General features: G+C 36.7%; 1 protein-coding gene across 1 annotated transcript in view; it reads left to right on the plus strand.

The window, feature by feature from the left end:
- The first annotated feature begins 963 nt into the window (after window positions 1–963).
- Window positions 964–26,170, plus strand: part of EIF3E (eukaryotic translation initiation factor 3 subunit E) — a 45,399-nt gene continuing 20,192 nt past the window's right edge. Inside the window, exons 1-7 of the mRNA XM_004370691.3 lie at window positions 964–1,148; window positions 8,894–9,008; window positions 10,719–10,836; window positions 13,529–13,571; window positions 14,663–14,767; window positions 21,332–21,457; window positions 22,364–22,488. Coding sequence (XP_004370748.1) covers window positions 975–1,148; window positions 8,894–9,008; window positions 10,719–10,836; window positions 13,529–13,571; window positions 14,663–14,767; window positions 21,332–21,457; window positions 22,364–22,488 — 806 coding nt within the window. The 5' untranslated portion in view covers window positions 964–974. The remainder of the gene's footprint in view (window positions 1,149–8,893; window positions 9,009–10,718; window positions 10,837–13,528; window positions 13,572–14,662; window positions 14,768–21,331; window positions 21,458–22,363; window positions 22,489–26,170) is intronic.

Raw genomic sequence — 26,170 nt, forward strand, 5'->3', positions numbered from 1 at the left:
TGTCGTATAGGGTCGCTAGGAGTCACAATCGACTCCACGGGAATAGGTTTGGTTTGAGTTTGAATGATGAGAAGTAATCGGTAAAGGAGTATAAAATCCAAATTCCCTACCATAATCCTGACTTGGTCTCTCTCAGCCTCTTTAACCTCATTCTCTAGTCACATAGGCTTCTCAGTTTTTTAAACACACCAAGTTCTCTCTTGTCTCATGGTGTTTGTCTTTCCTCTGCCTTCCACCAGGAATGTTTTTACCCTGGCTCTTATTCTAAAAAACTCTTTATCTTACTCTCTCAAATAAATTGTTACCCCATCTGAGTTTTCGCTAACCACCTTAACTTAATAGGCTCAGCCCAACCACCCATGACAAAGTTTTAGCCTTTCTATAATGTGAAATAATTTCACTTGTTTTCTGCCTTGAAACCCACTCCCGCCTTTATTTAGCAGAGGCTTACAAAATGATTACTGTTTTGCACAAGTTGACTTGATTCGGACTTATAGCGACCCTATATGACAGAGCAGAACTGCCCCATAGGGTTTCCTAGGTTGTAATTTTTATGGGAGCAGATCGCCAGATCCCCCGGACCTTTCAGTTAGCAGCCCAGCGCTTAACCATTGTGCCACCAGGGCTCCTACAAAATGATTACTATATGCCAAATATTACCTTAGATATTCCTTCTTGCATGTTACTTCCTTGTCCTCTGCCGCATCCCAGTGAAATCGACTGCGTCTCAGCAATCAGTCCTCAGTTTTCGGTATTTATTAACAAAACGGATTACAGGTCATTGATTGGTAAATCGTAAACCTGCAACAGGAAGAGGATACTAACCAATCGGGAAATAGAAGAGATTGCGCCCTCCACTCGCGCCGGATCAGAGTCACCCAGGAGAAGGGAGGACTCGTGCGCATGCGCCATTGCTCTCTGCGCGAGTCTGGCTGAACCCCTCCCCTTTTCCTTCGCTAGTTTAACGACTGCACATGCGCAGTAGGGGCTCTGTCCGTTCTCTTGTCAGCGCTATGAATAAAGTTTTGATGAGCACAGACTCTCTTTTCCTGGGCAAGATGGCGGAGTACGACTTGACTACTCGAATCGCGCACTTTTTGGATCGGCATCTAGTCTTTCCGCTACTTGAGTTTCTCTCCGTAAAGGAGGTAAGGGCGGCTTTGAGCGGGAGGAAGGCGTCGGAGCGCGTGAGGTGCCGGGAATGCCGAAGGGCGGTGGCTGTAGTCCCAGGTCTGACACACGTGTGAGGCGGTCGGGAGTTTTGCCCTAGGCCGGGCAGGAAGGATCTACTGGTAGTTTAGCATCGTCTTGGTGGATTAGCACAGCAGAGTTCGCTGTGGGAAGGAGTGAGGTGACGGTATGAAATTCGAGTGAGAAAAGGGTCTCTGCATCGCTTCTTGAGTTGCCAGCACCCAAGGGACGTCCGCGTCTGTTCCTCTCGGAAGTTGACGCTTAGCTGGCTAAACTATAACGCTTGAGCTTTATCCCAGGACGGCTTCTAAAAGTAAATTGGAGTGTTCGAACTTTTGATTTTCTTTATGAAACCGTGGGGAGAGTGGGCTTGGCTTTGTGTTTTTGCTTGCCGGATCGTTTAGAATGTTTTCCTTACACTTAAATATCTAGCACTTTTTCTATGAAGTTGTGAGGTTTTTTGCGTCCAGTTTTTCTGGTCTTTTCATAAGTAGCCACTTCCTAGAAGCGTAGCATATCGGATGGGCAGGAGCACCAGAAACAATAACAAAAACTTTCAACTTATTGTTTATTTTCCAACGTGTAGATAGATGTACAGATTTCGTCAAGTGATTTGAATTGGTAGTTAATTTTCACTTAGATACTCCGGATATTTTGAATAAATATGTAGTCCTGGTATCTCATTTTAAAACATACCTCTGTCCTAAAAGTTTTCAAATACTGGGCTTAGTTATAGCTAAAGTTTATTGGGAAATTGATGCATTTTAATAATTATAAAGGAATATTACTATGATGAGGGGATTCAAATTTTGGCCAGAAAAATAAATTAGTTTCTATTTCTGGAAGCAGATTACAACATAGATCTACTGAGGGGACAGAATTTGAGAGCTGTGAAGAGTGGAGTTTTTGTGTATGTTCCAACAGCAATTTAAAAAAGTCCTGAAAATAAACATTAAATTGCTCTGAAAACTTTTCAGAGCTTCCAGGTAGGTATGGTTGATTAGAGAGCTATCATCCTGAAATTTATATCATTAACCTTCTATAAACACATATGGACTTAAGTTGATGATGTTAGCGAACAACAAAGTTAATTTCAACAAATGTTCAAGAATGCCCTGCCACATAAAGCTTTATCTTTAAAGAATATCTTTTTGCCTTGATGTTCGTGTAGGATGTACTTCTGTTTTTTATAGCTTGTATGAAATAGTGCAGTCTGCCTTCTCTTTCCTTACTTCTTCTTGTTAGGTGCCTTGGCGTCTATTCCGATTCATAGCGACCACATGTGACAGTAGAACTGCACCACAGGGTTTTCTTAGCTGTAATCTTTAGAGCAGCAGATCACCAGGTCTTTCTCCCACAGAGTCTGTGGGTGAGTTCGAACCACCAGCTTTTCGATTAGCAGTCGAGTGCTTAACATTTGTGCCAAAGGGTTAGGTGAGGTGATTCACCACAGATCAAGGAAGACAGTGCCATATTTTGAAATCCTTTACCAGCTACTTGTAGAAATGCTTGCTTCTAAACTAGCTAAACTTCATATTTTTGTAATGTGTTCTTTACTCTTTCTTTTTCAAGGTAGACAGAAGAAAAGGAGGAGTATGTAAGTGTAGATTAGTTTTTCATAGGACAAGACCAAAACTATGACTTGCAGCTGAAAATCAGTGGAAACTTAAACTGCCCTTTAAGAGAAGCCTGTTGTTATTAGGGACTGTTGAATCGGTTCCAACTCATAGCGACCCTACATACAATAGAATGAAACACTACCCAGTCCTGCGCCATCCTCACAATTGTTGCTAAGTTTGAGCCCATTGTTGCAGCCACTGTATCATTCTATCTTGTTAAGGGTCTTTCTCTTTTTAGCTGACCCTCTACCAAGCATGATGTCCTTCTCTAGGGACTGGTCCGTCCTGATAAGATGTCCAAAGTAAGTGAGACAAAGTCTTGCCATCCTTGCTTCTAGGGAGCATACTGGCTATACTTCTTCAAAGACAAATCAGTTTTGTTCTTCTGGGAGTCCATGGTATTCAGTATTCTTCACCAGCACTATAATTCAAAGGTATCAATTCTTCTTCCATCTTCCTTATTCATTGTCCTGCTTTCACATGCATGGCTTGGGTCAGGTGCACTATAGTCCTCAAAGTGACATCTTTGCCTTTTGACACTTAAAGATCTTTTGCAGCACATTTGCCCAATGCAATACGTTGTTTGGTTTCTACTTGTAGAGAATGCTGGTGAAATGACTATAATACAGCAAGAGGAAGACGATGCTGGAATATTTAGTGATTACTAAGTATAGGACCAGCATAGAAATCCAAGATAAAACCCAGAAATCTCACTACTAGTAGGCCTACCTGTTTTTTAAACAAACAAAACAAAAAACTGGAGTTGACCTGTTCTTTAGAGGAGATAAATGTCTATAATATGAGGCAAAAAGTAACATGTCATGAAGATACCGGCAGTGCCATGAAAATTAGGAAATACTGTTATCTTCAGTAGGCAAAAAGGATTTTAAGGAGGCGAAGCTTTGTGTTGAATCTTAAAGTCTAGACGGTTAGGTTATAGTCACAGTAATCATGATACATTAGGGTATTGCAATAAGAAGAAAATAATTTTATATATTTATAGTGTCTTGGAGAATATAAGCTCCAGGAGAGCAGAGATTTGTTCTCTACTGTGATGTCAGCACATTAAACAGTGTCTGGCACATAGGCTTTTAATGACTAGTTAATAAATGCATGAATGAATACTCATTTATGTCTTAATTATTCTCTATTGTCTTGTGAAGTGGAAGGTTAGATAGTGCAGTGTTTAAGATCCTGGGTTCTGGATTCACATGAATGAACTATGTGCTTAAGGGCAAGTTCCTTCTCTAATTAAGCCTGTTTCTGATGCATAAAATGATGATACTACCAACCACGTGGAGCCCTGGTGGCACAGTGGTTAAGAGCTTGGCTGCTACCCAAAAGGTTGGCAGTTTGAATCCACCAGCCACTCGTTGGAAACCCTAAGGAGCAGTTCTGCTCTGTCCTGTAGGGTTGCTATGAGTTGGAATCAACTCAGTGGCAACCGGTTTGGTTTTTGGTTTACCAACCATGTAGGAGATCTGGATTCAGTTCCTGGCCACGGCATGTGTGGCTACCACCTGTTAGCGGAGGCTTGTGTGTTACTGTGATGCTGACCAGGTTTCAGTATAGCTTCCAGATTAGAAAGAAAGGCCTGGCGATCTACTTCCAAAAAATTAGCCAGTAAAATACCCTGTGGATCACAGCTATCCAATCCCATTGTGCATGGGGTCACCATGAATTGAGGGCTGACTCGAAGGCAGCTACCAAAAACAATGCTGTGTATAAAACACTTAGTCTTCTGCAAGAGAATAAGTACTCCTAAAATGTTTGCTATTAAGAGGGTAGTCCATTTAGTGTGAGAGAGGGGTGTGGGGCAACCAATTGTGGTTTCAAGGAGTGAGATAAAGACTGGAAATGGTAGCTTAGGAAACTGACCAAAGATACGTTAGGATTGGTAAGTGCAGAGAGTCCAACTGAGATTGGAAACCATAATTTTTTACACAGCGTAGTTTGTGAGAATGATGTAAGCTGTTAGGACTGCCGTAGTGTTTTGATTTTCAGTGCTTGATGTTATTCATGTTATGAATAAATAAATAACCACAATTTATTTATCCATTCCATTGTTGATAATTTTGGCCGTTAGAAATGGTGCTGCTGTGAACATTTAAAGATGTCCTTTGAGCTACAGCTGCTAACCGAAAGGTCAGCAGTTTGAATCCACCAGCTGCTCCTTGGAAACCCTGTGGGGAAGTTTACTCTGTCCTATAAGGTCGCTATGAGTTGGAATCAAGTCGGCAGCAACAGGTTTGGTTTGCTTTTGGTTTGTGAATATATGTAGCCATTTCTGTTGAGTACTGTCTTAGTTATCTAGTGCTGTTATAACAGAAATACCACAAATGGGTGGCTTTAACAAACATTTATTTTCTCACAGTTAAGGAGGCTAGAAGTTGGAATTCAGGGTGCTGGCTCTAGGGAAGGCTTTCTCTCTCTGTCAGCTGTAGAGGAAGTTCCTTGTTTCTTCTGAGCTTCTTCTGGGTGAATGTCATGTGGCTTGGCATCTCTCTTCCCCCATCTCAGCTTCTCTGGTTTGTTTGTATCTCAAAAGAGATTGAAGGCACAGGCAAAACACATTTACTCCATCACATCATCCCAAAAGTCTTAAATCAACTCCGAGTTGAAAATCTCATCTTCTGATCATCTAAATTAAATATGGGAAAGACTTTAGGCATATTCCATTATGGGGCAAAATTCCTCTTCATCCATGAACTTTGAAATTTAGACAACAAATGATCTGTTTCCAAAGTACAGTGGTGGAACAGGCACAAGGCAGACGTTTCCATTACAAATAGGAGAAATTGGAGGGAAACAAGGGATAACGGGCACCAAGCAAGTCCAAAACCCAGCAGAACAATTTACATTAGCTCTCAAGGCTTGAAAATAATCCTCTGTTCTCTGAGACCATCTGGGCAATATTCCCGCCCTCCAGACTCTTGGTGTTAGCCACACCTTCTGGATTCTGGGTGGAGGCCGCTTGGCCCTGAGCTTCAGCTCCACCTTCCAGGCCTACTGGGACTGCAACTCTGCTCTCTCAGCTTTAGATAGCCCCATTCTCCTAGTCGATCTGAGTGGCAGTCCCACCCCCTTGGCCCTGTTAGGCCCTGTTCTTCTGTCCCTTGGGCATGACAGCCCCACCCCCTCACCTTTGGGCAGTGGCCCCATCCCCCTGGCACACCTTAACGGCAGCCCTAAACTCTGGAACTAAGTTGGTGAAGATTCGACTCTTTGAAACCTAGGAAGCTGTGGCCCCACCCTTTGAGATCTAGGAAGCCCTGGCCCCACCCTTTGAAACCAAGAAGTCCCTGCTTCCCCTGCTCCTTCCAGCAGTTCTGCTGATCTCCCAGCCTCTCCAGGGATGGTTCTTTTCTTGGAGGACAACAGATGTAGCTCCTTTGGCCTGTTTTCTGCCTGTAGAGTTCCAACAGGCAGACAGTGTTCTTTCCTTTAATTCTTTCTGTCCCCTTCAGTGTAAGCTGATGGATTTTCTCCTGTGGTAGTTGTTTAGATTCATCAGTCACAGGCTTAATCTCTTTAACAAAAGATCCTGTAGCTGCATCCTTGGTGAACATTCTAGGACAGGTGTCCTTAAGAATTTTCCAAATCTTTTAAGTTTTGTTTTCATTTTGCACATTTCATTTTTAGGTCCATCTTTTTCTCTCTCATTTTACTATAAAACGGCAAGAAGAAATCATGCCACCTCTTTAAGATCTTGCTTAGAAATCTCATCAGCAAGATACCCAAGTTATTCACTTACAAGTTCTACCTTCCACCAAACTTTTGAACATAATTCGGACAAGTTCTTTGCCACTGCATAAAAAGCATCGCCCTTCCTCCATTGTCCAATCACATGTTCATCATTTTCTTTTAAAGCCTCATCAGAAGCACATTTACTATCCACATTTCTAGCAACATTCTGTTGCTGGTGACATTTGTATTCTCTTTAAGACAATAGAGATTTTCTCCGTAGCTCTCCTCACTTCCTTCTGAGCCCTCACCAGAATTGCCTTTGATGGCCATGATTCTACCAACAGTCTCTTCAGGGCAATCTAAGCTTTTACTATTAGGCACCTTAAAACTCTTCCAGCCTTTACCCATTACCCAATTCCCAAACCACTTCCACAGAGGTATCTGTTAGAGCAGCACCCCTACTTCTGGATACCAAATTCTATCTTAGTTATCTAGTGCTGCTGTAACAGAAATAGCACATATGGGTGGCTTTAACAAATTAATTTTCTCGTGATTTAGGAGGCTAGAAGTCCGAATTCAGGGTGTCAGCTCTAGGGGAAGACTCTCTGTGGGCTCTGGAGGAAGGTCCTTGTCTCTTCTGAGCTTCTGCTCATGTGGCTTGGCATCTCTCTTCCCCCATCTCTGCTTGCTTGTCTGATCTCTTATATCTCAAAAGAGGTTGATTTAATACACACCCTATACTAATCCTGTCTCATTGACATAACAAAGAAAACCCATTCCCAAATGGGATTATAACCACAGGCAAAGAGGCAGAGAGGTTAGGATTTACAACACATTTTTGGTGGGAATGCAATTCAATCCATAACAGGTACCTAGAAGCAGAATTGCTGGGTCAAAAAGTATGTTTGGCTTTAGAAGCTAGAAATAATTTTCCAGTGGTTGTACTCATGCTAGCAGAGTATGATGTGTTCCAGTTACTCTGCATCCACAACAACACTTAGTAATGTCAGGAGGTTTTTTTGTTTTAGTTTTTAGTGTGGTTTTAATGTGTATTTCCTTAATGATTAATGAAGTTGAGAACTTTTTCTCTATGTTTATTGGCCATTTGGGTATCCTCTTTTGTGAAGTGCTTGTTAAAGTCTTTTGCCCATTTTTCAACTGATTGTCTTCTTACTATTGTATAGGAGTTCTTTATGCATCTTGTAAGATTCGGTTTGGATCTTATGTCTTATGCCATTTGACACCTTTATCTTCTTACAGGCAGTGAAATATTGTTGTATCTTCCTGGATTTTTCTTTCCTTTCAAAATTAATTTTAATATAGAAATCTTTTCTTTGGGTGCTTACTTTATTTTGGTAACAATTTAATTTAAAAAAAAGATTTGATTAAAAAAAAGTTGATGTTTTTTCAACTTTTATCTCTCTTCCTGAATGTTATGTGGTAGAATCCGTATATATTTGTCAAACACTTTATATTTATGTGAATTTGCGTATGTATCTGTTTTGATCCTGCACTGTGGGTTAAGTTATGTTGCTTAAACTCTTTGCAAAGCAAAGATCCTGATATGATATGATTATTTACAAAATGGCTGCTAGTTTTATTTTGGGGGTATAGTGATGGGAAAGCATTATGAAGGATTATAGCTATTAATGAAGGGAAATGTATGAGGTAAAGGAGAGGACACCTCAAGAAGAGGCGAGTGGACATCACATGGATATGAGGGATATAAGAAGGTAAAAGTTTCAAGAATTGATTCCTAATTACTTGAATACGGAAAGGAGACAACTGTATGTGCTTTGCTCTCGTAGGGGAGGTAAAGCTGGTCCTAGGGACTATACTGTGCTGTGCAGTGGAGATTGTGTGGTTTGTTGTTTATTTATGTTTAGCCTTACAGAAAGGATAAAAGGTGGCTTGTAGGACCACAAGAAAGTATAAATGATAATATAAAGTAAGGTAATATAAATTTGAAGGTGAAAATGACTTTGTAGTGTGTAATTTGCCTTCATTTTTAAATTTTCAGGTAAGCAAAATGTTCTTATATCGTTGTAGGTTGATTGCTATATTGCTTTAACCGAAAAACAAACCAAACCCCCTGCCGTCAAGTCAATTCTGACTCATAGCCACCCTACAAGACATAGTAGAACTGCCCCATAGGGTTTCCAAGGAGCGGCTGATGGAATTCAAACTGCCCACCGTTTGGTTAGTAGTCAAATGCTAACCACTGCATCACCAGGACTCCTATATTGCTTTATTGTATTCTTAAAAGAGGTGAAATAATAGGTTATAATAGTTTATAGAAAAAGAAATGGTGTCTCAGGAAATATATTTGTAAGTAAACTAATCTTAGTTTATTTGAGGAGCTTCAATCTATTCATTAAAAGTAATTTCTCTTGCAGATATATAATGAAAAAGAACTATTACAAGGGAAATTGGATCTTCTCAGTGATACCAACATGGTAGACTTTGCTATGGATGTATACAAAAACCTTTATTCAGATGATATTCCTCATGGTAAGTTTTGTCATCTTGTAAACTGTGGATGTGTGTATTAAAGTTTTGTGATTTATAAAAGAACATTAGCCAGAAGACTTAATTATTATTTGAATGATTAAAAGTGCTTTGAATAAAAGTAATGTGCTGGTTACAGGAGTTGAAAAGTATGTTATTTTCTCCCTATAAGAGACATGAAACTACTTTAAAACATTGTCATCAAATACTTTCAGTTCTTATGATCATAGTATGTATCATCAAAGTTGTATTTATGGTTCTGATAGTAATTATCTGAGACTGTTGCAACTTTTTGGTTGCTAACTTGTTCAGTTAGCTTTTTGTTTGCCTTAGAGATTTTCTTTTTCATCTTGAAGCATTTAGTATAGCTGTGGTTCTTAAAGTATAGTCCCTAGGACCAGCTTTAGCTTCCTTAGGAGAGCTTGTTAGAATTGCGGGTTCTTCACACTCCATACTTAATCAGAAACTGTCTGGTGAGGCCCAGCACTCAAGTTGGAGAAATGCTGTGGTATAGTGTATTCCAAACCCTCATTTTCTGTGGTAGTTACCAGTTGCCATCAAGTGGATTCCAACTCATGGCGACCCCATGTGTTGCAGAGTAGAACAGTTCCATAGAGTTTTCAAAGCTATAACCTTTTGGAAGCAGATCCCCAGGCCTTTCTTCTGAGGCACCTCTGGATAGGTACGAACTGCAAACCCTTCAGTTAATAGTCGAGCACTTAATTATTTGTGACCCCCCAGGGTCCCCTGTCGTAGTAGATGTTCCTGAAAGGAAAAATGTCCCGTGACCTTAGAAAATACTATATTACCTTACATGTACATAGCATTTTAAAGATTCCAAGAACTCTGGCAGTGGAGAAATTAGATTTATTTTGTTTAAATTGATATTTTTCAAAATTTGATCATAAATCCCCTTCTGTGTTTTATAAACAGTGTTCTAATAATATACTATATAATATATAATGCAGAAGTTAGTACACTAACATAATCGTTTTATTTCTATTTCAGTTCCCTGTAATAACAGTAGCTCTTCTTGTAACCACTTCTTTTTTAAATCTTTAAATTTTAGCTTGTGATAAAAAAGAAAACTATTAGTTTTTAGTGAAACCTTAATCTAACACATAATAGCAGGGCAGACTGTGCAAGTTTTCTCTGACTCTTAGTGATGTAGTAAAAAGAGATTATAAAATTGGGTTTGAGAGATTACAGAACTGGATTCATAGTGAAAAGAGATTATAGACTGGATTTAAATTCCTCACAACCTGGCTGAACACCTGTAGTAATAATATATAAACCCTCATATATATATGACCTTTAACGCTGGGATGATAGTCGCTGTAGAGAATACATGGGAGCAAATATAAACACACTTAGAATGAAGCCCTTAAAACCTAGAATCAAATGATAATTTCCTACCCTCTTCACAGCTCCCCCCGCCCCAATTTCTCATTTCCTTTAAGAGTAGGAAGAGGATTCCCCCTTCCTTTCTGTGCCTTTGTAGTGCTAGAAAGAAGAAATTGTGAATCTGGGAGAAATTACTGAGTTGGTGGTTCCTGACGTGTGACTGTGTGTGTGGGGGGGTGGGGGAGGTAAATACTTAACGGTATATGTGCAATTTAAATAAATTTTTATAATTTCCAGAGACGTCTTCAGGATGAACCCTGTAGCTTAATATTCCTTAACACCATAGTACTTCTTTGTGTTTCTAATTAGCTTTAAGAGAAAAAAGAACCACCGTTGTTGCTCAACTGAAACAACTTCAGGCAGAAACAGAACCAATTGTGAAGATGTTTGAAGATCCAGAAACTACAAGGCAAATGCAGTCAACCAGGTAATCTCTTTAATTTGAATTCTAAAAATCTTTTCTGTATTAATACAAATGTTAATTCAACCTTAGTATCCCATAGTAAAAGTTCATGGTTTAAATTACAGCTTTATATATTTGCTTATTTTCATTTATGCTTATTAAGTAGGGGCCAGCAGTCTTTAATAATACATGTTAATAACTAATTTTTAAACAATTTCTTTACCAGTTACCCACACTTGATTATGCTCGGGCAGGTCCCCCCCCCCGACCTGGAACATTTGGCAATATCTGGAGACAACTGCAGGGGTGCTACTGGCACCTAGTAAGTAGCGGCCAGGGATGCTGCTAAAGATCTTACAGTGCACAGGACAACCCCAGCCCCAAATGAAGAATTATCCAGCCCAAAATGTCAGTAGTCCAGAGGTTAGAATCCCTGTGCTAGGGCAGTACCTAGAGCAAACCGGTTGCTTGCTGCAAGGGAAACTTGAGCTCACTTTATCACTTTGCTACATTCTCTCATATCCTTCCAACCTTGATGCCCAGCCCAAGGAGGGTAGTGTGGAGCTGATAAGGTTATTTTATTCCTAACTTCCCCTTAGCTAGAAATAGACTTATTGTTTGGTTTCCAAAAAAAGCATGTTGCCTTAGTCTGACTTAATACATATCACCAGTTGAAGCCTTTGGGTTATTAGAAATATACAAAAGTAAAATCTACTAGAATTGAATATTGCTATTGTGATAACTTTTTTGCTACCAATATATTCTCTTGAAGAATTGCTGAAGATTTTGTCAAATTGCATTTTTAGTTCTTATATTTGTCAAACCGGGTTTTTAGAGAGATTGGCTCTAAGTTTTCATTAGTGATTTGGGAAAATGTTACCAAATATTTTTAGAAAAATAGCAAATACTACACAATTACTATACCGTATTATACTGTACCCTAATATACTATATATGTGTGTATACACACATAGATATGCGCACACAGATGTGTGTGTGTATGTATATACTACTTGTTTATTCTTAGAAATTATAGACCTTCAAGTCACATGTAAGTGCTCCCAAAGGAACTGCTGGAATAATTTAGATATTTGAGGGCAACAGCAAATTTAGGTTATTCTAGTGTAGTCACTTAAAAACTGGGAAGTAATGTGATTAGGCTATGAATAAGATGAATATAGATGTGCTCACCAAATATTAGAAAGAAGGGACTCCTTTTAGCTTAATAGGTACTGAATTGATGATTTAAAAAAAGCTGGAATTAATGGGTTACAAATTTGTAACCTAATTAAACTTATAAGCTACTTAACTACAAAGTAATAACTTCTCACCTATTCCCCCTTTTTAAAATATTACTGAGCATATAGTATTGTACTTCTCATGCTTTCCCAGAAGTACCCTGTCAGCAGAGGACAGTGATTATATACCTGAGGGATGTAAGAAATATTGCACAAACTGATTCTTAGATCCACAACAAGTGTCAAATTTCTTTGAAAAAATTTTATGTTAAAATTTCATGTGTATTATAATATTAATTTTAGTGATACCATATCCCCTCTTCCTTAAATCTTCAAGTGAAATTATGCTCCAAAAGACATACCGCGGCATAGTGCTTGGGAGAAGCATAAGAAAATGTTTTCCTTTTTTTTTTTTTTGGCTTTAAAGAACAGAAATTTATTTTCTCACAGATCAGGGCGTGGCTCTAGAAGGAAGTCCTTCCTTGTCTGTCTCAGCTTCTGGTACCTTCTAGCAATCCTTGTAGATGCATCTGTCTCATTGTCTCTTTTTTAAAAAAAAATATTTTCTTAATAAACTTTGTTATGCCAGTTTACCTAGATGGCCCCCGAAACCATGGTTCCCAGACCCCAGCCCTAGCTACTCTGTCCCTTGAAGTGTTTGGTTGTGTTCAGGAAACTTCTTAACTTTTGGTTTTGTTTTCATTTTTAAAAATGCCCAGAAGGTGGGCAGCTTTGCCCATCTATCACTTGTCCCTTGGTGTCTTTGTCATCAGTTTGTCTTTTACCAGCCTGCCACCGTCTTAAGATATGCAAAGCTAATTTGAAGTTAAATTGTTATATTTGGCACTTTGGTATGGGTAATATTAATTATATTAGGCATGTAGCATAGGTAGCATGTAAGTTATGAATGATTTATTCATCTTATAAATTTGCCATATCACTGTCCTTGTGAAAAATTTTAACAGATTGGGAAGGGGAACAAGATTTATTTATAGGATTTATTCCTGCTATTTTGTATAGTATTTATTTTAGTTTCTATTATATAATAAAAATATATAAATCTGTCAGAAATGTAACCTCAGAGAACATACAACTTTCCCAGTGGGTTACCACCTAAGTAAGCTACTGACCTTAGTATAAAAATAGAATCTTTTAGTATTTAATGTTCTGATTTTACTTGCTAAAAAACTTCTGAAGTCCTTACCTTAGATGATGTGGTGAAATAGTACACTTGATTTTCAGTTAGGACTAGAAAAATCTGAAAACGCGTTTTAAAGTTTTCAATTCTCCTTGCATTCTTTTTCATTATGTTCAAAGCATGTAATACTCTGTTTATTTTATTCTGGAAGTTTTATTTCTAGTGTTGAAATATTAACACATTTAAAGTGATTTTATGTGTGCAGTTACTTCTTCATAGTTGGTTGTGCTTATTTCCCGTGGCCTATAAAATACAATAATTGTATTTGTTTATTATTAAGGGATGGTCGGATGTTATTTGACTACCTGGCGGACAAGCATGGTGTAAGTGTTGTTTTTTAAAAGACCTTAAAGTTATTGTCTTGTAATAAGGCTAATTAAAGACCAATGCTGTACAGGTAGGTTCATGGCTTAGCAATAATATAATTTCCAGGTTAACTTATTAAGTGTAATATATGGTATGTTTTTGAAACTTTAGTTTTTTAAAAATTGATGCTGTTTCTGATAGGACAGTATATATACTTAATTCACCATTAGTTCACAGAAATTCTCAAAGCTTTTGATTTATTTCAGAATAATCATGTAGTGTTTTATATAGGATGTGGGATGCCTGTTCTGATGGATTAACAAGTAAGGACAAAACTAAATTTGCATTAGTAATGCATTCAACTTTAGAATTAAGTAATATCTGGCTACCTTGGAGAATACAGTAGCCCTTCACGTTATCAAGGCCTTTATAAACCTCCATATTCACAAATACAGAAATGTTGTAGGCCCTTTTTTAACCATTTCCAATCTCATTTCTCTCTTGTTAACTCTAAATTTGAGGCTTTGCTTTTAATTAATTCTTGAACTTGCATTGAAGTTTAATCTCTCACTTAACAATTGCAGTAACAACAGATTTACTGACCACTGTACAAATTGCCCTCTCTGGTTTCCATATAAACTGTTCAATGGGTTTGTTAATATTCTAGTTCTGAGCCTTGCTCTTAGATTTCTTCACTTGCATTTTGCTTGCATCATTAATTCTAAAAGTTGGTGCTATTTTGGGACCATTTTCACGAAAACATAACATACATATTATTTGTACAGAACCACACACCCTTACAGGGGCACTTGGTAGTAGGCTAAGCTCAGTTACCAGCTCTAGGACTCACATCTTAGACCTTCAGCTGCAATTCAACTTTGTATTACAACAAATTAGGTATCATTACAATTCATAACTCTTTGAGTTCAAAACTGCAAATATTAGATCCACCTATTTTTTAATATATACTTTAAAGGTCAGATGATTCTCTGACCATGGTATTTATTTTAGGGGGTAGCGTTTGAGAGACTCTGAAAGAATTACTTCTGGGTGTTTAAAAAAGTAAGTGAATTCAATTTTAAAACTCAAAGAATCTTTTTCTTTTTAGTTTAGGCAGGAATACTTAGACACACTCTACAGGTATGCAAAATTCCAATATGAATGCGGGAATTACTCAGGAGCAGCAGAATATCTTTACTTTTTTAGAGTGCTGGTAAGTATTTTAATTTTTTTTCTTTGTCGTTTTTTTTGTAGGATTCTTGTGATTGTCTAAAACATCTGTAGATTGGGGTCTGTCTGTCCATTAAGTTTTCAGTAGTCTTTGGCAAAAGGAGAAAAAAGAAAAATACCTCCCCAACAAATGCAAAACAGGATCTTAAAATTTAGAGGGAAGTTTAATTTATCCTTGAAATTCAAAAGTAGGAACTACTGATGGTGTGTTACTTTGTATAATTAACACAATTTTAACATTAGCAGAGTTCTGTCATGTAATGGATTTGTTATTATTATATTACGTACAGCACAGTGAGTGGTACATTGTAGATGGTTAATAAATATTTATTGAACGAATCCATTATTCCTAATTTTAACTCAGTATTCTGTGCTATGTTCCTTAAGCTTGTTCTAAACAGTTGTGAAGTTCTAGTGCTATTTAAAAGATTTTATGCCTCAATATTAACTTTTTTACATTTACTTCTGCCCTTAGCAATTAGAATATAAAGGTCAGTGATTTCTTTGTTATGCAGTGGGTAGAGGAATTTTAATGGCACTATTACAGCCAAGGGAATAATTGCTAACCATAAAGTACCCTGCTGTTGCCATTTGTCTCTTGGACAAGTTCCTGGATTCATTGCTTTTATTAGGGAAGGAGAGTTGTATGAAATCAAAGAAAAAAATCAGGCCTTCAAATTGACCGATTTCTATCTCTGTTTTCTGTTTAGGTAATTGTATTAAAAAGTTCCTTCTAGATTTACCAAAATGTTCTTGTTTTAACTAGGCTGTCTTGAAATACTGTAATTTGTTGCTCGCTTAGGGTTAGTAAGCAAGTACTTAAGGCTCTAATTTCTCTAGCTAATCCTAGAAGTTGGGAAAAGAATCTTATGACAGGGACTTTCTGTCTTCCAACCTTGGAAGGATTAGTTTCTTTTACCTTTGTTTTCTGATGCTTATTTTTTCACTTTTAGAACTATGTGCCACAAAGAAAAGGCATTTCATGACTGTTACTGGTTGTTTTTTAGGAAATGAAATTTTCCTTTTTTGAGGGAATGGAAGGGATTGTTGTCATTGATTTAGGTTAATTCTGACACTTAAGTTACTCAGTCAATCTTATTTTTTAGGATTAACTACATCCTTCTTTAAAGAAATAAAGACTTTTGGTTTATTTTGAAGTTTGGTTTGAAAACATTTATTTTTTTCTTGCTCCAATCTGTAGATGAATTCTTACACGTTAGCTGTGGTTAGCTTGCAAGAGCATTGAAAGTAATCAGTGATGCTAAACTTGTAGCGGCTTATCAGAAAATTCCATCAGTCTTACTTTGAATATTATGAAGGATTTAGGAGAGCAAAAGTTGATTACTTTGGAAGTGTAAACAGCTTAAACCAGGATTGTAAAATCAGAAGCCTGATATGATTACAGGTACATGAAAAGAGTTGGTTATTCATATCATTTGTTAATGCTGGGAGTGAATTTTGAGAATGAAGATTTAGTGTCGTGTTAGAGTTTCAGCACAGTAAATTTATTGTTGCTGGTCAGTGAGTGAATGTGCCATTTTGCTAAGACATGGAAACTTAAGGTAACTGCTGGAAAATCCAGATATTGAAACTCTTCTAGCATATCCACCCTTGAAAGCAGGTTGGTATGAAGAGCCAACTGTAATGACATGGAGCTGAGCCAGAGTACTAGTACACATGAGCCTTTTGGGGATTGAAAAACTGCTGCAGTGCTACAGAAAGCTTCTATCCTGACATATGTAACATATTCCAGTTTTACTAGCATCATTATATTTATGTTGTATGGTTTTATAATTAGTCTGAAAATTTCTGCAAGTGGTAGGAATATACTTAAAGGTTTCGGGAGTTTTTAAGTTTACTTTTATATACGTATAATAAATCCAAGTTAGGTCCCTGTCCTTAAAAATTTCTGGGTTAGTTTTGAGCTCATTGCCCCTAACATACTTTTGTACTGGAACTCAAACCATATTGTTATGATATTTTGGTTAAGTGATTGAATACCATAATTTGAACACAAAATTACTGTTTTATGTTAAGAGGAGTCCATATGTAGTGATTGAGTAGTGCTTAGAAGTTATGTGCAATTCATTTTTATATTTTTGTCCTATGTTGTGCCACAAAACATTTTAGGTAGGAGGGAGTTGGTTACTTCCTATTGACATGTTGGCAGAGGCTAACAAAGCTAAGTTTAAAATAATAGATCATTTTACATCTTTTGCATTTAGGTAGTCATTATTATAAAATCTATGCATTTGTTAACAAAGATAAAAATCCTGTTGGATTTGGTGTGGAAAATGTCAATGTTTTGCTTGTTGGGTTTTTTTTTTTGCAGTACTCTTTTTCATTTCTAAATTCTTTTCTGGTGGTTGGTTATTCTTTTAAATCTATGGTTAGGGAAACATAAGCTATGAAAGAACCATTGTAACTATGATCTGAGATTAGAATTTGACTCTCTGAGTGACCTATTGTAGGTTAGTGTTGTATAAATTAAAGCTGTGTGACCCTAGAATCTACTTTATTTTAAAGAGATTTGGTGGCTTTTAGTACTCATCAGGAGCATTTAGGTGTACCCTGTTTGATTGTGAAACTTCGTCCTTTGATTTATGCTCTAGGAAATGAGTTAATTTCAAATGAAGTGATAGAGCCGATTTCGTAGGAATTTTTGAATATTTTTGTTTTGGAAGTTATTAATACTGTTAATTATTTTGTTAAAATCTGCCCTCACTATGGCATTTGGTCTGCTCTAAAATATAGTCCCTTCCTCTGTCCAGCAGCTGTTTGAAATAAAAGTGATCTTTAGATGCTCGGACTGTTGGTGATCACATTTATTTTATTTATTTGTACCTTTTTTTCCACCACTCAGCATTTAAAATTTCTTTACTGTGAAGTATATACTTTAGGTTTAAAGACATTTGAGGCTCAAGCCAACTTGAATAAAGATGACTTTTAGAAGATTTAGCATCTTGGCTGGAGTTTTGGGTCTGATGTATCCTGTTTGATAATATCAGTGTAAAAATGTCTGTTTCATACTGATTCTCAGATACACAAGTTTTCGTATTTTAACATCAGAAATTGGGGTGTGTCTTAAAAATTAGTGGCATCTTAAACGTTAATTATAGGATTGTGTTTGGTTTTGGAAAAAAATAATAGTGTTTCTTAAAATTGATGGCATTGTAGATTCAACAAAATATGTTAATATTCAGATTTCTTTTAAGGATCAAACATTTTATCCTTCGTAATTAGAACAGTTATTTTATGGATTTTTAAAAGTCAGTATTTTAATGTCAATGAATTTTGACAAACGTATATATACCTGTCTAACTACCACCCAAATCAAGACAAAGAATGTTTCTATCACCCCAAAAGACCCTTCATGCTCCTTTCCATTCATTTCTCATCCCTGGCCTAGGCATCTGTTGATTTTCTTTCTGTTCCCAGGGGCGGAATAACCAGTAAGCAAGGTACATACATGCTTACTTGTGTTTACTTACTAATCTGTAGGTCACAACTTCACATGGGTGAACCATGTGGTGAAATTGTGCACTATAGATTAGTAAGTGTCTTAGTTATCTAGTGCTGCTTTAACAGAAGTACCACGAGTGGATAGCTGTAACAAAGAGAAATTCTCTCACAGTCTAGGAGGCTAAAAGTCCAAATTCAGGGTGCCAGCTCCAGGGGAAGGCTTTCTCTCTTGGCTCCGGGAGAAGGTCCTTGCCATCAGTCTTTGCCTAGTCTAGGAGTTTCTCAGTGCAGAGACCCTGGTTTCAAAGGATGCGCTCCCCTATATCCAGTGCTTCATTCTTGGTGACGTGACATCCCTGTCTCTCTACTCACTTCTGTCTTTTATATCTCAAAACAGATTGACTCAAGATACAACCTAATCTTATAGATTGAGTTCTGCCTTATTAACATAACTGCCTCTAATCCTGCCTGATTAACATCAGAGATAGGATTTACAACACAGTAGGGAAATTACATCAGATGACAAAATGGGAGACAATCACACAATACTGGGAATCATATCCTAGCCAAGTTGACACACATTTTGGGGGGACATAATTCAATCCATAACAGTAAGCCCATACATACCTTGCTTATTGGGTAATCCATCCTTGTTTGTTTCTGTAGATAATAAGTTTTACTTATTCTGGAATTTCATATAAATGGAATGATACAGTATGTATGCTTATGTCTGGCTTGTTTTGAACAGTAAGTTTTTTGTTGTTCTGTGATTTCATTTATTTAACATTCTTGAAATGACAAAATTATAGAAATGAAGAACAGATTAGAAGTTGCCAACAGTTAAGGAAGGGGATGGTGGGAAAAGAAGAGGGTGTGGCTATAAAAGGGCAACATGAGGGATTCTTGTGGTGATGGAAATGTTCTGTGTCTTGACTGTACCAATGTCAATATCCTGGTTATGATAGTGTATTATAGTATTGCAAAATTGAACAGTGAGGTTTTGAGACTCTGTCATGTTATGTGTATCAGAAATTATATTCTTTGTATTGCTGAGTAGTAGTCCATTCTGTGAATATACTGCAATTTGTATGACTATGCCTGTTGATGGACGTTTGGATTACTTCCATTTTTTATCTATTATAAATTAAATTGTCATAAATACTCATGTACAACTTCTTTTGTAGACATGTTTTGTGATATAATAGGAATCACTGGTTCTTTTGATATCTTTAAGAATTTAATTTCACAACAACTGAGATAGGTTCTATTACTGTTCCCATTTTATAGATGAGGAAGCTAAAGCATAGTTGCTGTTGAGTCAGTTCTGACTCATGGCAACCCCATGTATGCAGAGTGGAACTGCTCTGTAGTGTTTCCAAGACAGTGACCTTCGGCAGTAGATTGTCACGCCTGTCTTCTGAGGTGCCTCTGAGTTGGTTTGAACTGCCAATCTTTCAACTAATAGTCAGTGCTTAACCATTGGTACCACCCATTTGGCCTGTATAATAAGTGGTAGACCCAGAATACTTGGTGTTTAGATTTCAAATCCTGCCTATGCAATTTATTTAACTTGTAATTTATACTATAAAACCCACAGCTGTTGAGTCAATTCCAACTCATAGCGACCCTGTAGGACAGAGTAGAACTTCCCCATAGGGTTTCCAAGGAGCAGCTGGTGGATTCGAACTGCTGACCTTTTGGTTGGCAGCTGAGCTCTTAACCACTGTGCCACTCGGGGCTTTATGTATACTATATAATTATATATATACATATATATGTGTATATATACACACACACACATATACTAATAGTATCTTACAATTGTACTACCATGTAAGTGCTTAAAAAAAATCTGAATTTCAACTTGGGGTGCAGAAATACATTCTTCTCTCTCCAACACTCATCACTTGGCTTCTGCTATTTTAGCACATATGATAAATTTAGTGTCATTCTGTGTACTTCCATTGCCTTGTTCTAAGGCAGTCTTGCTTTATTCATATTTGTTATTAGCCTGGTTCTTATAAGTGTTTTGATTTTTTTTTTTTTTTTTGTGACCCGCTTCTACCAGTGCAGAGATGAGATGGGGATGGCCCTCAGTCCTCCTTTTTTATAGATCAAGACTGTGGTATAAAATTTATAGCTTTTATGGCTCTAACATCAAGATGCCTATTTTTGAATCAGGAGTCCCTGGGTGGCACAAATGATTAATTGCTGGACTATTAGCAGAAAGGTTGGCAGCTCGAACCCCCCCCCAGAGGCACCTCGGAAGACAGTCCTGGAGATCTGCTTCCGAAAGATCAAGCTATGGAAACTCTATCGAGCAGTTATACTCTGCACTCGTGGGGTTGCTGTGAGTTGGAATCGACTCAACAGCAACTAGCTGCAGTAATAACACCATGTTTGAGTCTGGATCCAGCAGTTATTTACTAGGAGTATAATTTCCGGCAAGTCACTTACTCTCTCCATGCACCAGTTCCCAGTATAAAGTGAGGATAAAAGTATTGTTTTGGTAAGATTATATGAGAAAACAAACTTTTATTGCTTTTTACATAACTCCTTGATAATTATTAATTGTTATTAAACAATGGACTTGATTCCCCCCTCCCCCCCATAATCCCTTCTGTTGATGTCATAATTTGGAAATTGTTTTGTTCCAGAAGTAATTTCTCACTGTATTTTAAAAGAGGCTACAAGTCTTGATCACCCACATTTCTCTGCTCATTTTAGCAACAAATGTTCTCTGAATCTTAGTCCCCAAAGTTTTAGGTGCCTAAAATTTATTAGTTGTGTATAAATTATCTGAAATGGGTTACACCAAAATTAAATAGCACTCTTGTTTTGCTAGTTTTAAAAGCTGTCCTTCATTTTCTGATCTAGGTTGAATATTAAAGACTGAGTATTTCCAATAAAATAAGTTAAATAGAATATGTTTGAATCTGTTTAACCAAAGTGTGATCCAATAAGAGTTTTGGGCCGAGAGCTATGGGTCTATAGTAGGCTATATGGCTATGTAAGGTATAAATTTTACATTATCTCTTTTCCTCCAGAGTATTCAGAAAATAATTAATTGTGATTACTTAAACAGGTTCCAGCAACGGATAGAAATGCTTTGAGTTCACTTTGGGGAAAACTGGCATCTGAAATCTTAATGCAGAATTGGGATGCAGCCATGGAAGACCTTACACGCTTAAAAGAGACCATAGATAATAATGTGAGTTACATTATAGTGATTTGTAGATTTACCTTCTTCCTACCAATGTTACGCGTCTTTCATAGTTTCTGATAAGGAAAACACTGTGTACTTAAATAAAATAAACTAAAATGTTCAGATTAGCTTTTGTTGACCTGACATAAAAATCATAGTGGATCAGTGGGTTGACTCGTTTCACTGAATCTCCTTGAAGGAAACTGTGAAACTTCTTTTGGTTCTTAGAGAAAAGAAGCTGATTTTCATTTCTGTTATAGCTACTGTTCCTTTTTTTTAATGCCCATGAAAATGATACAATACTGTCAGTGCCAGTTATTCTTGAGAGTCCTGTGCAGAAGATACGAGCACTGGTGACACAGTGGTTAAGCTCTTGGCTGCTAACTGAAAGGTCGGTGGTTTGAACCCACCAGCTGCTCTGCAGGAGAAAGATGTGGGAATCTGCTTCTGTAAAGATTGACAGCCTTGGAAACCCTATGGGGCAGTTGTACCCTGTCCTGTAGGGTGGTTATGAGTCAGAATCGACTTGATAACAACAGGTTTGGCTTGGTTTATGCAGAAGATGGTAAGTTTTCATCCACAATTAATGTCTAATAAAACCACTTCTTAGGAAATGTTTAGTTCAGTCCTTCATTTTAAAATGTTTTCTGAAATAAGTATAATTTACAGCCTCTGTAAGAATGGTTTAGCAGACACTACTGAGTCTGTCTTTGAGAATAGGATAATAATTTTGAACATTGGGGATTATGTAGAGAGTAGAAAGTATAGAAAATCACATTTCAACCTTAATGACTCTAGTGCATGTCTTAGAAGGGGCTAGTTTTTAGTTAAAATCCTAAGATAAGCAACGTTTATTCCCTTGCCTCTTTCTGATATACTCATAATTCTCATATCCATTTTTAAACCCTTTAGTCTGTGAGTTCTCCACTCCAGTCTCTTCAGCAGCGAACATGGCTCATTCACTGGTCTCTGTTTGTTTTCTTCAACCACCCCAAAGGCCGTGATAACATTATTGATCTCTTCCTTTACCAGCCACAGTAAGTTATTTCATGATATAATTTTGGCTTTAATTATATTAAATTTTATGGAATTTTTTAAAGCTCAAATTGTATTCTTTAACATTTGGATTTGTTGTCACCCATTTTTTTTCCTTTTCGTGTGGTAGATTTGTTTGTTAATTTGAAAAAGCTCAGTGTTACTTTTAAGTAAGTTATTTGATAAATGTAGACCTATGCTATTTAGAGTATAGTCCCTGGGCCAGCAGCATAGGCATTCAGAATCTCAGGCCTCATCGTGGAGGAACTGAATCAGAATCTGAATTTTAACAAGATCCCAGGTAATTCATGTGCACATTAAAGTTTTAGAAATATGGCTCTAGGCCATATTATTTGGAAGGAATATGTACATCCCATGTCAGAATCCTTTTTATATCACCTTTGCTCCATCATCCAGGTCTGTTTAATCTTTAGATCATAAGAAATTCACTGCTTTATAAATTAAACTATTCTGTGGTTGGCTACAAATAATTTTTTTTTTTTAATTACTGTTCTAATTGAGTTCAAGTGCTCTGACACTTCTGCCCATTATTTCTTCTTTGTCTAGAACAACACAAAACAAGATGGCCTTATGAAAACACTTTGGATATTTGAAGATTATTTTTCCTTCTCTCCTTCTTCTAGGCTAAATATCCTTGGTTTTATCATATTTTTTCAGACTCTAGTATTTTGATTACCTTCCTTAGATAATCTCCAGTTTATCTGCATCCTTCTTAAATTCTGGATCTTCAAAATTGAACACCTTATTCTAAGATTATTATCTAAGCTTTTTAAGATTACAGTGGCAGTATTAGCTCCTACTAGCTGTTAATATAGCTCAAGATTGCAATACGTATTTTAGCAGTTGCGTCACAGTATGGCTTATATTAACTATATAATTAGCTAAATTTGACATAAATACTGTCGAGTCATCTTTTTGTCATTTGTTAACCTAAATGAAGATTTTGTAGTTTTATAACATGTGATACTGACGATTACAATTTCATGCAGTAGTTGAGACATAAACCAGTATTGGATGAATCTCAAGTATAGAGAAAGATGATTGGTAAACCATCGCAAGATATTTGGGGATTTGGTGAATGAGTGACATAACTAAATAATAGTCTTTAATGTTAAACTTTCCATATATCTTAGTTTTAAAAGAGATGTTTTATGAGAATTTCAAACTCATGCTAAGAATTAAGGATGTATTTCTCAATATTTATAGAGATTAATCAAACATGCTTTAAATGAGAAAAGATTTAAAAATAACAATTAACATTTATTATTTCGCCTTCCTCCTAAATAAAACGTGCAAGGTTGTTGTAAGTGCTGATTGCCATCTCCAAAATCAGGAGTGAGAAGATGAGCTTACCCTGAATGAGCAGTGGCTGTGTGCCGTCGAGTCAATTCTGACTCATAGTGATTCTGTAGGATGAAGTGGAACCGCCCCATAGGGTTTCCTAGGCTGTAATCTTTACGAAAGCAGATGGCCAAATCTTTTCTCCCACAGAGCCACTGCTGAGTTTGAACCACTGACCTTCCATTTAGACACCGAGTACTTAACCACTGCACCACCAGGGATCCTTGAATGATCAGAGTTGACCCTAATATTGGAGCCTGTGACAGCTGGCTCCAAACTTGAGGCCTGTTGAATGGTTTAAGGACAAGGAAAGCTTTTGCTGAACTCAGCCATAGGAATCACTAGGGATTGGCTTTCCATGCTGCCACTCAGTGGTAGTCCTGCTCTCCAAATATTTTGCAGTTATGTATGTATCCAAAAAAGAACGTTAAATTCAGCTGGCTCCGCTCTTTGAAGATTTTCAGTAATGAAAGGATGCATGAACATAAGAAAAATAAAAGTATTCAACCCTACTGTGGAAAGTCTATAATGCAAATAAGGGGAAAATAGTGTGGATTGATTCCTCACAACTTTATGGCTGATATGAAATTAAACAATATGTTTAGTTCTTTAGTAGAATCATTTGTTATGGGTATTAGAAATACTAAGTAGTATAATCGAGATCTTAGAAATTTTTGTTAAGATACAAATTAAACTTTTATTAAAAGTTTTATACGAAACTTTTATAAAAGTAGAAATTAATAATATAGGATTAAGCAAAGTAAATTCTGAAAAACTTAAGTAAAATTCTTGTAAATAACTGAATCAAAGAAGAGATTAAATATTTAATATAGATAAAATATTATCTGCCAAAGAAGCGCTCAGATATTAACTCATAGGTTCAAATACTTAATTATTAAAGAGAAGATAGTTATTCAACTTTAAAACCTTTATTTTAAAATTTATTTTGTTGTTGAGATATACACAGCAAAACATACACCAATCCAACCATTTCTACATTTACAATTCAGTGATATTGGTCACATTCTTCGAGTTGTGCATCCATTCTCATCCTCCTTTTCTGAGTTGTTCCTTCTCCCTTAACATAAACTCACTGCCCCCTAAGGTTCCTTTCTAATCATTTGAGTTGCTGTTGTCACTTTGATCCCATATAGATCTTAAAAGAGCATAATGCTCAAGGCAGACATTTTTTACTACTTAAGCTAAAGTATTGCTTGGTTCTAAGATGACTTCAGGGGATATTTTTGGTTGAAGTTATAAAGATTATCTCAGAGCAGTAGTTTCAGGGTTTTATCCAGCCCCCCGGCTCCAGAGTCTGGAGTCCTTGAGAATTTGAAATTCTTTTCTCCATTTTCCTCTTTGATCAGGATTCTTCTGTAGAATCTTTGATCAAAATATTCAGTAATGGTAGCCGGGCACTATGCAGTTCTTCTGGTCTCATGGCAAAGGAGACAGTTGTTCATGAAAGCAGTTAGCCATGCATTCCATATCCTCCTCCTATTCCTGACTCTCCTTTTTCCTGTTGCTCCAGGCAAATAGAGACCAGTTGTCATGCCTTTGATGGTTGCTTGCAGGCTGTTAAGACCCCAGACAGTACACAATAAACTAGGAGGTAGAACGGAAGCACTAAACATGTTATTAGGCCAATTAATTGTGATATCCTGTGAAGCCATTACCCTAAACCTCCAAACCAAGGAGCCAGATCCCATGAGGGTTTGGTTAAAACCTTTATTAAAATCACAGAAAAGCAATAACAAAGATAATGAAAATAAAATTAGCAATATATTAGAAAATTTTGAAATTACTGTTCTTAAAACTGGTCATTTTAGGTAGCCAATAATAAATGAAAAAGGAGGAAAACAAAATTAGAAATGAGAGTGGTTTTCTTTTCATTTATTTATTTATTTATTGGGAAGAAAAATAATTAACATGATAAATACCTTTGAATATTATTGTTAAACGGCAATGTTTTTTAAACTTTTTGTTGTGGAACCCCTTTACGCTATTAAAAGTTATTGAACGTGTAATTTTATATTGGTTATTATCTATTGATATATACTGTATTAGTAAATTGATTAGATTTGACGTAAATGATAAATTTTTATGGAAAATAACTATAATTTTAAAATGAAAGAAATTAGTTAGAAGAGACCTCTTCAGTTTCTGGCTTAATTGACAGCCAGATTTTAATACCTGCTTTCATACCTGAATTTCATTGAATCTCTGTGGTGGTTTATTTTGGTTGAAGTACACCCACTCCTTGCTTTGGTTAAGTTCCAAAGACCAGGTTGATATGTGAAAATTGGCATTATGCAAAAATGG

Source organism: Trichechus manatus, unplaced genomic scaffold, assembly GCF_000243295.1.
Source record: "Trichechus manatus latirostris isolate Lorelei unplaced genomic scaffold, TriManLat1.0 scaffold00009, whole genome shotgun sequence".
Taxonomy (NCBI): domain Eukaryota; kingdom Metazoa; phylum Chordata; class Mammalia; order Sirenia; family Trichechidae; genus Trichechus; species Trichechus manatus.